Raw genomic sequence first — 13722 nt, forward strand, 5'->3', positions numbered from 1 at the left:
GGGGGGTAGGGAGCATTTTGAGACAAGATCTCTCTGTATAGCTCTGGCTATCCTGAAACTCGCTCTGTAGACTAGACAAGCCTCAAACTCACAGAGATCCGCCTGCCTCTGCTGGGATTAAAGGTGTGTGCCACCATGCCCAGGTTCTTTTTGCACCTTGTCCAGTTCCTTGAGTACCACACCAATCACTCAGCACCCCACCCTCTTATGTTCCAGTCCCACCCTCTCTCATCCACCCCCACCCTTCCCACACTCACCCCTGACCTACAGGCCACAGTTAGAGGCTACCGCTGGCAATCACCCTACCTTCTAGAATTTACTGTCCAAACCTTACTTTTTTTTTGAAATCTAGTGACTTCAGATAGCGGGAATTGAGAGGCTAAGACAGCCGGCAGAATGCAGGCATAGTCTGTCTTCCTTGTGGGAGCTCTGCGCTGGACAGGCTGAGGTGGTTGGGGTCCAGGGCTCCTCAAGAGTCTGAAAGGCCTTAATGCCTTCGTTCCTGCGAAGTTACCCAAAGGCTGTGGGGGAAGCTTTGGAGGTGAAACTATGCCCCACATGCTGGCACTTTTTAAAGCATATATGCAGGAGACAGCTCCGTTTTGCAACTTGTCATGTAGCTTTGAGTTTAAGGTGTGATGCTCTGTCTGTTTTGCTGTTTCTTTTTGGTGCTGGGGATGGAAGGCAAGGCTCTGTAAATGATATACAGGCACTCTACCACTGAGTGATGCTCCTTCCACTAACACGAAACATTTGATAGTTTTTCTTTTTCTCAACTTTTAAAATCTTTAAAAATAAGCTGGGTGTTGATGTGGGATAGTCTTTTTGTACACTGTGAAGATATGTCTATGCCAAGGCATCTTCTGATTGGTTTAATACAGGGCTGAATAGCCAATAGCTAGGCAGGAGAGAATAGGCAGGACTGTGGAGAGAGGGAACTTGAGATGAACTAGGTCTGCCAGAGAAGTCTGAAACACGGAGGGAGCTGGAGGTACAGAATGGAGGAGAGGTAACAGCTATGTGGCACAAAGTAGATTAATATAAATGGGTTGAGTTACAAGAGCTGGTTGAGAACAAGCTAAGGACAAACTTTCATCATTCATGGGTCTCTGTGTCATTACTGGGGACTGGCGGACCCAAAAGGAAGTCCAGCAATAGGGAATAGGGTGTGGAGGTGTACACCCTTAATCTTAGCACTCAAGAGTCAGAAACAGGCAGCTCGCCTGAGTTCAAGGCCAGTCTGGTCTTCCTAGCAAATTCAAGTTCAGCAAGGGCTATATAGTGAGACCCTGCCTCAAAATGAAACAACAAAACAAAATAAATAAAAAATACTTCACTACAGCTGACAATGTCTTATTTAAATAAATGCCTGTAACCCTCAGCGACACTGGTGGGCAGAATGGGCATCTCTCTCCTGCTCCCAGCTGAGGCTCCCTGGGAGGGGAACAGCAGGCAACCAGGCCCAGCATAACTGGATACAAACCATGGAGGGGAAGCAGCCTTTACCGAGCCCTACACAGCCTCCCCCTGCTTGCCTTCTAGAGCCCTGTTCAGATGACCTCTGAGAAAGCACACAGGAGCCCACGGCCAGTAGCCTGGGCAAACAGACTTACAGACATTAAGCCCCCAACGAGGTCGGTGGCGTGAGGATCATCCTCAGCGTTAAACTGTGGTGAATATAACTCGGTGGTCCTCAGAATCTCCAGCACTCGGTCCAAGGCCTCCGTCACGGGGGTGGGGCTGCTTTCCTGGGCAGCGTTGATAATATTGATTACCTACAGCATGGAAACAAAAGACAGCTTTGTCACCTTAAAAACCATCCGAGAGCAATCAAGAGTCGAGCTGGTAATAGTCTGTAATTACGCCACTACGTTCTGTTAGATACGGTCTCTGTCACCCATCCTCTCCTCAGAGGTGACCTTATACAACTGAAAGAGCACTCTTATTTACTGCAGGTGCCTTTTTTTTTTTTTTTTTTTTTTTGTCAGGAAAGCAATTCACTGGGACTACCAGGGACTTGCATACCCAGTGAAGACCAACCTTAGTGATGGGCGCCTCAATCATCATCGAGTGTATCCGGGCCAGAGAGGAATGTCTTCTCTGGTTGGAAACTGTGGAAAGGGGTGAGAAATCAGGGTGTGTCCAGTCTTGGGCTTTATACCCTCCCTTCCCACACAAAAGGCACTGGAGTAACTGCACCCAGACTGAGCCTTCCCTCTTTCCCTGTCTGCACTGCCAGCTCCGTTCTAAGTGCTGGATGCTCGCATGACCCCATGACCTGATGTCATGAGTCAGAAAGAAGCAGGACGGAACAATTTAGCAAGTCAAGGCCAAACCACCTTTTTTGGTGTGTACAACAATAAGGCTTTAGTTACCCCCTCTTGCTGCTCTCCAGGGTCAAGATGCTCTGGAAGACAGCTCCTTAACGCCCTTTGGTCCGTGGAAGGTGGGAGCAATCGATTAAGCTTTACCACTTACTAAAATCAATCAATTTCTGGTCCAGATTTCCCAGGTTCTGCCTAGTGCTGTCCTCTGGTGTGTTTATTTTAAGGCTAATCAGGCAACATTACATTACAACTAAGAATCTGTTGTTCATGTCCAGGCACGACGCTTCTGAGCCGAGAGAAGCCCGGACAATGCACAGGCAGGCAAAGACTGTCCCAGAGTGCTGTGTCTCTGTGAACACCACACTGAGAGGAGTACCAACAGCCAGAGAGGAGGAGAGAATGTCCATCAAGACAATGCCTCAGGCTCAACTTGCCTTCAGAGAAACTAAGCCTAAAGGAGACGTACTGTCTAAGGTTAACCAGGCCAGCAAGCCTCAAATGCCAACAAAACTCAAATCTAATGTTAGTGGTCAGCATATGGCTGCTGACTTTACATCTTACACAATAAAGGCACTAAACAAAGTCCCCACTGTCTTATCACGATCAGAAAAGGATTTGCTCTTATTCAGGAATCTAACAGAGCTGTTGACAGGACGCACTGCACTCTTGAGAATGTCTAAGGTAGGTTTCTAAGGATGCAAACTAAAATATTTGTTAATTAGCTCAATTTAGTCATTTCACAATGTAAGCACATTCTAAAACAGCATGTTGTCTATGATAGACACAATTCTGAAATTTTTATTTTAAAAATAATGTGAAAAAACCAAATAGCATAAGTGCAATGAGTTAAGAAATGCAAAATTTTCTGTGTGTTACAGAGATGCCCTGAAGAATCTGCAAATACACTCACTATTCTATAGTCTTACAGTCAGTCAGTCACTGGGTAAGAGGTCAATATCCTAAACCCAATGCATGTCTCTGTACTAATGCCCCGTGGTTAGAAGTGGAAGTGAAACCTGTTAAAATACCATCTAGAGTTCTGTGCAGGAGAATGTGGGACAATGATCTTGTACCCTGTAAAGATTTGTCAGCTCTATTGCTTTAATAAAGTGCTGATTGGTCAGTGGCCAGGCAGGAAGTAGAGGTGGGGCAACAAGAACAAGAGAATTCTGGGAAGAGGAAAGGCTGTGTCTGCTATCATCACCTAGTCACAGAGGAAGCAAGATGAGAATGTCTCGCTGGTAAAAGGTACCAAGCCATGTGGCTAACATAGACAAGAATAATGAACTAATTTATGATATAAGAATTTTAATTAATATGAAGCATAAGCTAATAGGCCAACTGGTTTATAATTAATGTAGGCCTCTGTGTGTTTCTTTGGGATTGAATGGCTTCGGGACTGGTGGGTCAGAAACCCCAGCCAACACAGGAGGGGCCCACAGGCCTACCCTTAGTGAGGAGCTATTGTCAGTTAGTGACTCCTGGGGGAAGGTGGCCTGTGCCTCAGTGATTGGCCAATATAAACACAGGCAGCAGGGTAATTAAAAGGACGTAAAGTTGGGAGAGAGACATGGTGACTGCATGAAAAAAACAAAAACCAAAAAACCATGCTGGTTAGCATGCATCTCCGTGGTCTTAATATTTTATTTCAGCTGAACACTTGGGAGGTGGGGACAGAAGGTTGTTTGAAGTCAGCCTGGGCTATATGAGACCCTGCTTTAAAAATAATCATGGTGGTGCACTCCTTTAGTCCCAGCACTGAGGCACAGGCAGGAGGATTATATTTCCATCTGAACTTAAATAATATTTTCTTAGTGAGAGTATTACAATCTCCAAATTAAGCCTACCACTTCCCAAGGGTAAGTTTCCACAGTCAGTTCGTCAGAACTACCAAATGTGTATGACTCACGTCGCAACAGCAGACTGACAGGCGAGTCTATTGGTAGAGTCGGGAAAACCACACAGAACACCTAGCACCTGTTTCTCTGTTCCTTGTTATTGGCTCATTTCAAAGCTCAGAATGGAGCCGACCTGTGTGGAGGGTGGCGTGGGGCCTGCTCCTCTCTTGAACGCGGTGCGTGATCACCAGGAAACCAAGCTGTTGTCTGCCACTCACCTTCACTCGTTCTAGAGGAGACTGCTTTGGCGTCTACTGAATTCTTCCTCCTGTCTTTGTGTTTGCCTGCCTGATTATCTGTGAAAACAAGGCAAGTATAAGCCATTCCTTTACAGAGATGTTCGTGACATATTAGAACAGACACCAAGCTAAGTCTGAGGACTGAAACAGCTTGAACATCATCTGAGACACCACAGAAACAGACCACACATACACACCTCGGTTTTGAGGGGCTTCATTTTCTCAAAACCATGAACAACCAACCTCAGGAGAGGTTCTCCTATTGTTAAATGAAACAGAGGGATTTTATCCTCATATACCCTGTCTCAAAAGGGAAAAAACAAACAAACATCCTAGGAGAACGTTCTTCTTTCCTAGGGCCATACAATGTGCAGCAGTTTGGGGTACAGTATAAGGGTAATGTGCCTTTCTCCCCAGTTCTGCTTTTCTGTATAAGATGCCACTGCTCTTCTGGGCTCCTGGCCAGCCCTTCCCCATCTGTCCACTGACCTTCCTGCCCGCCCTCTGTGTCCCTGTGGGGTTTAAGAGTGGTGCCGATGGCTGAGTGAACAACTTATGTCCCCATCTTACACAAGAGGGAACAGGGAGCGATCAGCGGGCGGATGCATGAAGCGGCAGGGCAGGCCCTGAGTCCAGTCCTCCCCAGAGGTAGGAGCATCCCTGCCTCTCTTGGTCCTCTTGCCTGATTCTTCTTCCTCTGCCAAGGCACAGTTCCAGTGCAGGCCCCAGGTGCTCCTCTGCGCCACAGAGAAGGCTCTTTCCCTGGTTTGGTTTGCAGTGCAGGGAATGGAACTCGGGGCCTTGAGTGAGCTAGGTGAGCACTCTTACCCCTGAGCCGCATGCGCAGCTCTGCGGGAGTCTCGTCTCTGCTCGCATGTGAACTCGCAAAGGCCACTAGGGACCTGTTTGTGGCTAACATCTTGCTAGGCACAAGTGAGCCCTCTTTCTGGCCACTTCTGTTTATAGAACCCACACTCCCCTGGCTCTCTGTCCACCTAGCACTTCCTAAGACTGGCTTCTTAGGTTCTAGCCCTACTCCTTTCTTTTTTAAGCAAACACAACCTTCTTTACAAAAAAACAAAAACCAAAAACCCTCATTGCTTCCTGCAGCTCTAATTCCCACGTGGCCATTTTACCTCATCCTCTCCTGGATCCCAGACTCACATCTTGATGGGTCATCTCCGTTTGGATACTTTCCAGTTATTGCAAATTAACTCATTAACTCGTCCTTTCTAATTCTGCTTTTCACCCCCAGGCATTAGACACAGTCAATTTCCTACAGCCAGCCCTACTCTCTATATGAAGCCCTTCTCCCATGAAGTCTATATTGTATCAGTTCATCCCTCAGACCCCTACACTCTGCGACACACTACTTACATAAGAACACACATTTCTCATGTTGCCTCCTTTCCCTAGTTAACTCTGCTTCTCTGGGAAGATGCAGTGTGGGCATCGTAAACCTTCCCGTATGTCTCCCCATCCCAACCCATCCGTGCAGACAATTGGCTTTACTATTGCCCGTCAAGACAACTGCCAACAATCTGGGAGCAGAGCTGTGTTTCCTGGGAGGCCGGCAACAAAGCCAGTGCACCCCAGATGCCCGGTAACTACACATCTGCTCCACTCACCATCTGCAGAAGGCCGTGTGCAAATGAAAGGTCTGTTGTGTGGAACCCAAAATCCTCCGGGAGATACCTCCACGGCCTGCTCACTCCTTCTAGGGGCACTGCCTCTTGCCCACACGCAGTGGTGAGTGTTTCCTTTCTCAGGGCTGTCTAGTGAGTGGCTGTGACCTGTCTGCTCCCGCTCAGCCACTCAAGCAGTATTTACCGAGCACTTGCCCCGCAGCAACACCTAAGACGGGCTGTGGTTTAGATCCTGGCAATCTCTCGAAGGCCCTTGTGTTAGAGATTTCCACTCCCAATCAGGACGTTGCTTTGTTCTGTGGGTGTCACACCTCCTCACGTGCTCCCTACATGGTTCTTGAGGGTTGGCACGGGGTCAAAGTGAGGGTGAGGATGGAGGTGAGGAAGAGATCATCTGGGCTATCTCTGGCCAAGAAGATGTATGTAAATCCTAGATCCTGTGCTCCCAAAAACCCTGTCGGGAATGCTTCTCAGGCACTGGGCAATACAGGCCTGGGAGCCATGCTTACCTGCCAGCCCCAAGCTCCCTGGCTACCTCCAGTCTTACACAATGGTACTTGCCACTCTTCCTGAGAAGGCTCTCTGTATCTCTTCAGAGAACTGTGACGTGACCTCTATAAGCAATGGTCCCAGCCCTGGCAGGCCATGAGAAGACCTGTGAAGTAACTAAGGCTTTGGCCCGCCCTCTTCTGCCTAAACTAAAGCTTGGACATGTTTTGTCAACCATTTTGTGTCTTCAGTGAGGTATAGCAGCACCTGAAAATCACACACAGGCTAGCAGAACTGTAACGTGTGGACTTTAATACTTTTCTAAGCTCCAGACTCTCAATGTCTTTCTCTTGACTGGGGAGTTCCAGGACCTCCCTTTACAGAAGGGAGGAGACCAGAGGCTCCCTTACCCCACACCTAAGTAGCAGGTGGCCTTTCCAGAGTCTGCTTTGGAGCAGCGAGTGAGACAAGAAGATCTTGAACCTGGATCTTGCCAGAGCCAGTGGTGCCAGCTTTGGTGTTCCTGCGGCATGTCCTGATCAGAGGGGACAGCTGCCCAGCCTCCCTGGGCTCCTAACTCTGGCCCAATCTGTGAGGAGCTCTATTTCCTTCCAAGAAGCCCCACTTCTGCCGTCCACGACCTGATAGTCCCACCTGCCCCACTGAGACAAAATAGCCCCAACATTTCTGCTGCCCAGATGCACGGATTAGGTGGGTGGCTCATGTGGGTGACAGCAGCAGCCCCTAAGGGAGCAGTTGTCAGTACAAATGGAGCCGCACCATGAGGCTGGGCAGATTCCTACCTTGCCTGTGCTTCTGACCATCACTGATGACCGCCCAACCCTGCTCTGTCATTTCCTAGCTGCCTAGCTCTAGGCTGTCATTTAACTTTCTTCACTCTTGTTTTTTCTTCTGTAATAAAGGAGGGTTAATAACAGTCATGTCCACTTTGCAGGGCTATTCTGAAGAACTAAAACCAACAAAATACCACTAACAAAAAAACCAAGCAATGTGCCCCATGAGCCTGCAGCACAGAACTCTTGTCGTGGCAGGCTCTGTCTGCCACTTCTATTTTGACCCCACAGTTTCCAGCAGCGTGGCTTCTGCCTCACTCTTCTCTGAGCCCGAACACTGATAGCTCTCAGTAGCTCTTGGGTGTAAGTCAAAGTCCCTGCCTACCTGCCCGGGTGACCCCTATGTCCTGCACCTCTGCACCATCCAGCCCTGCCCACGCAGCACCTTCCCTGCCCTCAGCTGCTGTGGTGACTCTCTTGTCCTTCTCTCAGGGACTCACAGGGATTTACCTCACACCTCCGCTGTCACTACACAGTAACCTTGCTGCTCCTACTTGCCCACACACCCCGGGCTCTGTCTCAGTAGTTCCATGTCTCCATCACTTGCAGACACTTTTCTGGTCAGAAACATCTGCTTCTCGGGTTCTTACCTCTTCAAAGAGCGCAGGAACCAGGAACCGGCAGATGTTTAATAAAGATCTGTACAGCAGTAAACAGGACCACACAGGAGGTCGCCTGGATCTCCAGGCTCAGGTGGGATCTTTGACTTCCTAGTCTGACACCATCACATTTGTCCTCACTACTCTTCTTCCTGCCACCTCAGTTCCCTGGCCAGTCACAGTGTGAGCACCGCATCCTTCCCCGTGAACGGCTGCGACACCACAGACTCCGATCCCTCTCAGTCACAGTGTGAGCACCGCACCCTTCCCCGTGAACGGCTGCGACACCACAGACTCCGATCCCTCTCGTCAAAGGCCTGACTCCTACTGGCCTTCAAGGACCAGCATTAGTCCAAACCCCTTACGCTGACTTACTCTGCCAGTCCTCATTTACTGTCCTCCTCCTGGGGACGGGCAACACTTTCCTTCTGCTGCAGCGCCTATCCCCTTAAGTCTGTGAGGGCAAAAGCCATGGCTTATGATTGCAGGAAACAAGGACTCCACGCCATAGAAAGAGGCCTTTGCAGTGGACAAATGGTGTCTGAGGCATAATTAGAAGACAGGACATGAAGCAAGCCTGGCGGCCCCATGTCCAACTATGGGATGGCGGTGACCACTATCAGGACAGACGATGTTCCGGCCAGCGTACTTCGGCATGCCACTCAACCCTGTAGCCTCTCAGAGCTCAGCTCACGTTATAAACTCATACTTCATTCATCATACACACAAGAGTCATCATTGATTGAATCTGTCCCTTCTCCCACACAGGCCAGCACCCAGCCCAGACACTTGTCAAGATGCCCACAGCATTCAGGTCCTCCAGCTCAATCCACGCACAGGGGCAGTGTTGGCGCTGGAACACGGTCCCACCACTGCACAAGGCAGTGAGCTCCCCCAAACCCTCAGCCTTAAGAATGAATACGGGGCTTCATACCTGTTTGACTGTCAGTCTGGACAGACTCAGTCACTGTCTCAACCTAGAAATAAATTTACAAGCCATTAGTTTTCATCATCTAGAATCCCTGCTCGGAAGGCTCAGGTCCTGGGGCGCCTTGCCTACCTTACTGTTGCCATTGCACATTCGGATAATGGACACATAGTGTCTAATTTTTCTGTAAGTAGAAAACAATGCGTTATTTTCCTCCTGACTCTAATTTGGAGTAAACATAGTTAATGTTTTATCATGAATAGAATATTTCCCTTTAGCAATATATAAAATACTTTGAAAGCATTTCTTCTTCTAATTGTGTGTGTGTGTGGCCAAGGCTCCAATAAATGAACAGCACTTTACAAACACCCCCTTATGACTTTGGGAAAAAGGAAGTGACTCCGGCAGTCTTTTCCTTCCCCGGTCACGACACGGACAATACAGTAATACATATGCTGCTAGCAGTGTGCCGCTTGCTAGCCTTCCGTGCCCGACGCCGTTCTGACAAGTGTCGATGCAGATGCTCCGAGTTCCAGAGTCTGCTTCCAGTCGCTCGTGGAGGCAGCAGCAGGCCACACAAGGCTGAGTTCCTGCAGCCTGGGTTAGCCAACACCGAGGGCTGAGCACAGAAGCCGCTGACGTGTCCCATTTATTTATTGTCCCCTCAGTTTTCTTCACCACACCCCCAGAATCAGATCCCTATATACTTATCACGGGAAGATTTGGAAGGGACATAAAAGAGCAGCGTAGAACAGAGAGCCCACAGATCTGCCCGAGGCAACCGCCGACTGGCAGCGGAGTCTGCTGACACAGCACGTGAGCGGTGCCGTCGGCACTGAGGGCTGCACCAGGCACTGTCACACATGGCAGCCAGGGCTGGGCCGGGAAGCCGACCTCTCTATGACTCGGTTTCCTCACGTGTAAAGTGGATCCACCGCTGTGTGCTGTGCTAGCAGAGCACACTTAGAGAGAAAAGGGACGGCCTCTCCCACTAGCCAGCAGCCTGGCTGGAGAGGGACCTGCAGGGAGCTGGGCCTCACTTCCTCCTCTCACCTCCTTCCCTTCTGGGAATGCACCACACACTGGGGCTGACTTTATTCTCCATTTACTAGTACAGTAAGGGTTTCCTTACAACTTAATTTTCCATTTACACAAGTGTCTATTTTACTGTTGGGTATTCTATAATTCATACTCAGAATTTTCTAGAAACTTTCTCTGTTATTTTGAATAGGTTCTGAGACAAGGCATCTGAAAAGTTTAGGCTCTTGACATATATATTTGCGGTTTACAATGTACGTATGTGAGCACATGCATGCTGGCCTGTGTGGCCATGTGTAAAGACAGAAGCTGCCACTGTGATGTCTTCCTCAAGTGCCTCTACACTTTGTCATTATTAATTATTCTGGACTTGGATCTCACCATCTCACAGCTGGACTGGCTAGCCAGCGAGGCCCCAGGATCTCCACCCCCCAATGATGGGGTTTCAGGCGTGAGTCCACACCGGCTTTTTAGGGGGTGCTACAGATCAGAACTCAGATTCTCACGCTTGCACGGCAAGCGCATTTCCCAGTGAGAGCTCTCCAGCCCTAACACATCTGCTAGCACTCAAAACATTTTTCTCTAATGTGAAAGGCCTTTGCAAAAATAACTACTCCCCGTTAGATAAAAAGCTTATAAACACAGAGGCAAACTGTGGTTTGAATGTAAACACTGAGGTCTTCTGCAAATCTACCATAATGAAGACTGTCCCAAGGCAAGTAGAAGGCCTTCAAGGAACCAGCACCCTAGAAGCCATCCTGTGAGACACCTGGACCTGCTCTAGGCCTCTGCACTTCTCTGGACAGGTCTGAATTTATTTAAGTATTCAAAGAAAATTCAAAACATGGACTGCTGATTGCAGAATGCTTTTTCCACTTACCCTCCCTGCCCAGTGACAGGTATTATCTTCACATTTTGTTGTATATTATCTCCATTTTTCTTCTCGGTATGGTAAACTCCTTGCCACTCCTATAAGTAGAAAGTAAGCATCATTACACTTCGGGTTTAAGACATAAACCCAGGAACATCTTCCATTTTAGATCTAATTCATTAATCACCACGGACGAACTTATGATAGAAAATGATCCCAACTCCAAGTGCAATTCAAGTAACCTGATGATCTTCCCTCACCCTCTCAAGTCTACTTGACAAAGGCTAAGTCACCTCAGTGTAAGTGATCACATGTCCCCTGGTCATCTGTTGGCAAGAGAGAAACCCCCATGTCAATGCCCTGATGCTACCTCTTTCAACTCCCACTGGCTGCAGTCAAGAGGGTGATGTGGGATTTCCCTCTGTATGCTGTGATTACCATTGATTAATAAAGAAATTGTCTTGGACCTATAGCAAGGCAGGACTTAGCCAGGCGGGGGAAACTAAACTGAATATTGGGAGGAAGAAGGCGGAGTCAGAGAGAAGCCATGTGGCCCCACTGGAGACAGACACTGGAACTTTACCTGGTAAGCCCTAACCTCATGGTGATACACAGATTAACGGAGATGGGTTAATTTAAAATATGAGTTAACCAGAAATACTCTTTAAGCTATCGGTCACACAGTATTGCAAGTAATATGTGTGATTATTTCAGGGCTGAGCAGCTGGGAACAAACAAGTGGCTGGCCACATATAACAGAAGGGAGTTAGCACTTTGCCTTGGTACATAGTGCAGTAGAAACCCCAGGACTGGGGCACAGAAGAGAAGTTTGTGGCCATGACTGTGGTAATGTGGTACTATGGCTGCTACTAGTTTCTTACTCTACACGGCTTTAGCCCTTCTGGAATTTGGGGGTTTCAGTCCCTCTGCAGGGTGAGATGACCCAACAGCTAGGCTTGAGCTCAGGCAGCAGGAGAACAAGAAGGTGAAGCTGAAACCACGGGGTTGTGATTTTTAATAGTTCACATGACAACAGCCAGGGGGCCTTTTCAACAGGAAAGGGCACGGTTGTGGAGCTCTAACGTACTCAGGTAGAAATTGATTATTGGATGGCATAACTCTGAAAACAATCACTTTTTTAAGACAGTGTCAAAACCAGCTAGTTCTGTCTGTAGCTAGCCTAGCACTCAACAGAAGAGCAGGCCACAGACAGCTCAGTTCTGAGTGCAGCCAGCCCAGAAACAGGCTGGGCCCCAAACCAGCAAAGACTAAGCAGGGATCCCCAAGCAGGAAGGCGGTCCTCATCTCCACAACCCATGGGGTCACCCTGGAAATAGCCCTAAGAGTACTCCCAAAGGTAAGTGGGACGCTGTCTTGATGTTTGCACAACTACAATGGACATACATCACTGAATGTGTAGTTTTATCTGCTTGTTTGAGGTGGGTTCGCACTGTGCGGCACTGACTGGCCTGGGACTGGCTATACAGACTAGACTGGTCTCAGACTTGCAGTGACCCCTTGCCTTGGCCTCCCAAGTGCTATGAGTTGTACATTTTCAGTGAGTGAATTGTATCGTGTGAGAATTACATCTCAATAGAACTGTCACATTATATGGAAAAAAGAGAAAGGAAGGAAAGAGAAAGAAACAGCAGGTCAATAATAGGGCCAAGACATTGGCACATTGAAAAATATATCCAGTATATTCTTTAGCTCTTTCTGAATAAACTAAGACAATTGACAGACCCCCCCCCCCAAGACACGGTCTCACAGGCCACGCCAGTATTACAGCCCCCAAAGCAGATGATCAAGCTAGTGACTTGGCTGGGGGAACGATGTTAAATCTAAGTTTTCCAGTCGCTGATGTAAACAAAAAAATGTTATTTAGCATGAATCATATTTACTAATTACAAATGCAAAGACATTTATTATGTATAATTATGAATCTGAATTCCTGGGAGGAAGCATACTACCTTAGAACATGGTCAGAGATTTACAGTTGGTAAGGCCGACACCTGGTGACTTCAATGGCCAGTCTGTTTGGGGCTCAGGTGATTTTGCATAGTTCCGTCCCCACATTGCTCCCATTGCACAACCAAGCTTCCCTGCTGCTGTCTGGCACAAGCTACATACCAGGCTGGGCTTCTATGACTATTGATGTAATCCCCTTGGGCAAGCATTGTCATAAAATTAAGTCATTGTCATCCAGCCGTCCTGTCCCCAGGGCTGGCACAATGCTTACCCATGGTAAACAATCAAAGAACACATGAGGCTTTTGTTCACAGTGACTGAGGTCAACCACAGAATCTTGGTCACTAGGCTAAGCAATCTGAACACCACACTAAGGGGGCAACATGATAAAAGGGTATCTTCACAGTATGGGGTGACGGGCTTTGGCTTCTGTAATTGCAGGGGTGTGAGAAAGCCGTGGAGCAGGTCAGGGGTGAACAGTACACACTCAGAGCAAAGGAGTTGCAGCCAGCGGGATTGGTGACAGACTTGAAGGAGGCAAGACAGCGGGGATCAGTTTATTCCAGGGATCTAGAACAAGTAACTGTGAGGACAGCCTATGAACAGGGACAGACTAGAAGACACTCTGGGGATTTCATTCATGGAGAGGGAGAGGAAGACCACTCTTTGACAGTTGAAGTGACAACAGGATACTGAGGGGCAAAAGCAAGGAGCCAAAGGTCAGAGCCCAGGTAATATTCAGAGGAAACAGAAGGAAAATGGAGAAGGGAAGTGGAGTCTGTCAGTGAGGAAGGAAGATCACAGAAAATAAGGAAGGTCAGAGGGTCCTGAGGCCACACATCAGCACTAACAGGCATCCTGCATA

The 13722-nt window shown here is 48.2% G+C and overlaps 1 protein-coding gene and 1 long non-coding RNA gene across 3 annotated transcripts in view; one reads left to right on the plus strand and one right to left on the minus strand.

The window, feature by feature from the left end:
* The window catches only part of LOC126508728 (uncharacterized), a 5755-nt gene extending 1318 nt beyond the window's left edge, over window positions 1-4437 (plus strand). The window contains exons 3-4 of the long non-coding RNA XR_007593945.1: window positions 1989-2123; window positions 2603-4437. This is a non-coding gene — a long non-coding RNA (uncharacterized lncRNA). The remainder of the gene's footprint in view (window positions 1-1988; window positions 2124-2602) is intronic.
* Window positions 1-13722, minus strand: part of Pde8a (phosphodiesterase 8A) — a 121182-nt gene that overhangs the window by 11060 nt on the left and 96400 nt on the right. For both annotated transcript variants that reach the window (XM_050154123.1, XM_050154122.1), the window contains exons 9-14: window positions 10899-10987; window positions 9113-9164; window positions 8987-9029; window positions 4444-4521; window positions 2041-2111; window positions 1614-1775 (exon numbers count right to left, since the gene is read on the minus strand). In XM_050154123.1, coding sequence (XP_050010080.1) covers window positions 1614-1775; window positions 2041-2111; window positions 4444-4521; window positions 8987-9029; window positions 9113-9164; window positions 10899-10987 — 495 coding nt within the window. The remainder of the gene's footprint in view (window positions 1-1613; window positions 1776-2040; window positions 2112-4443; window positions 4522-8986; window positions 9030-9112; window positions 9165-10898; window positions 10988-13722) is intronic.

This window comes from Alexandromys fortis, unplaced genomic scaffold (genome assembly GCF_014885135.2).
Source record: "Alexandromys fortis isolate MF-2015 unplaced genomic scaffold, M_Fortis_MF-2015_v1.1 scaffold_86, whole genome shotgun sequence".
NCBI lineage: Eukaryota > Metazoa > Chordata > Mammalia > Rodentia > Cricetidae > Alexandromys > Alexandromys fortis.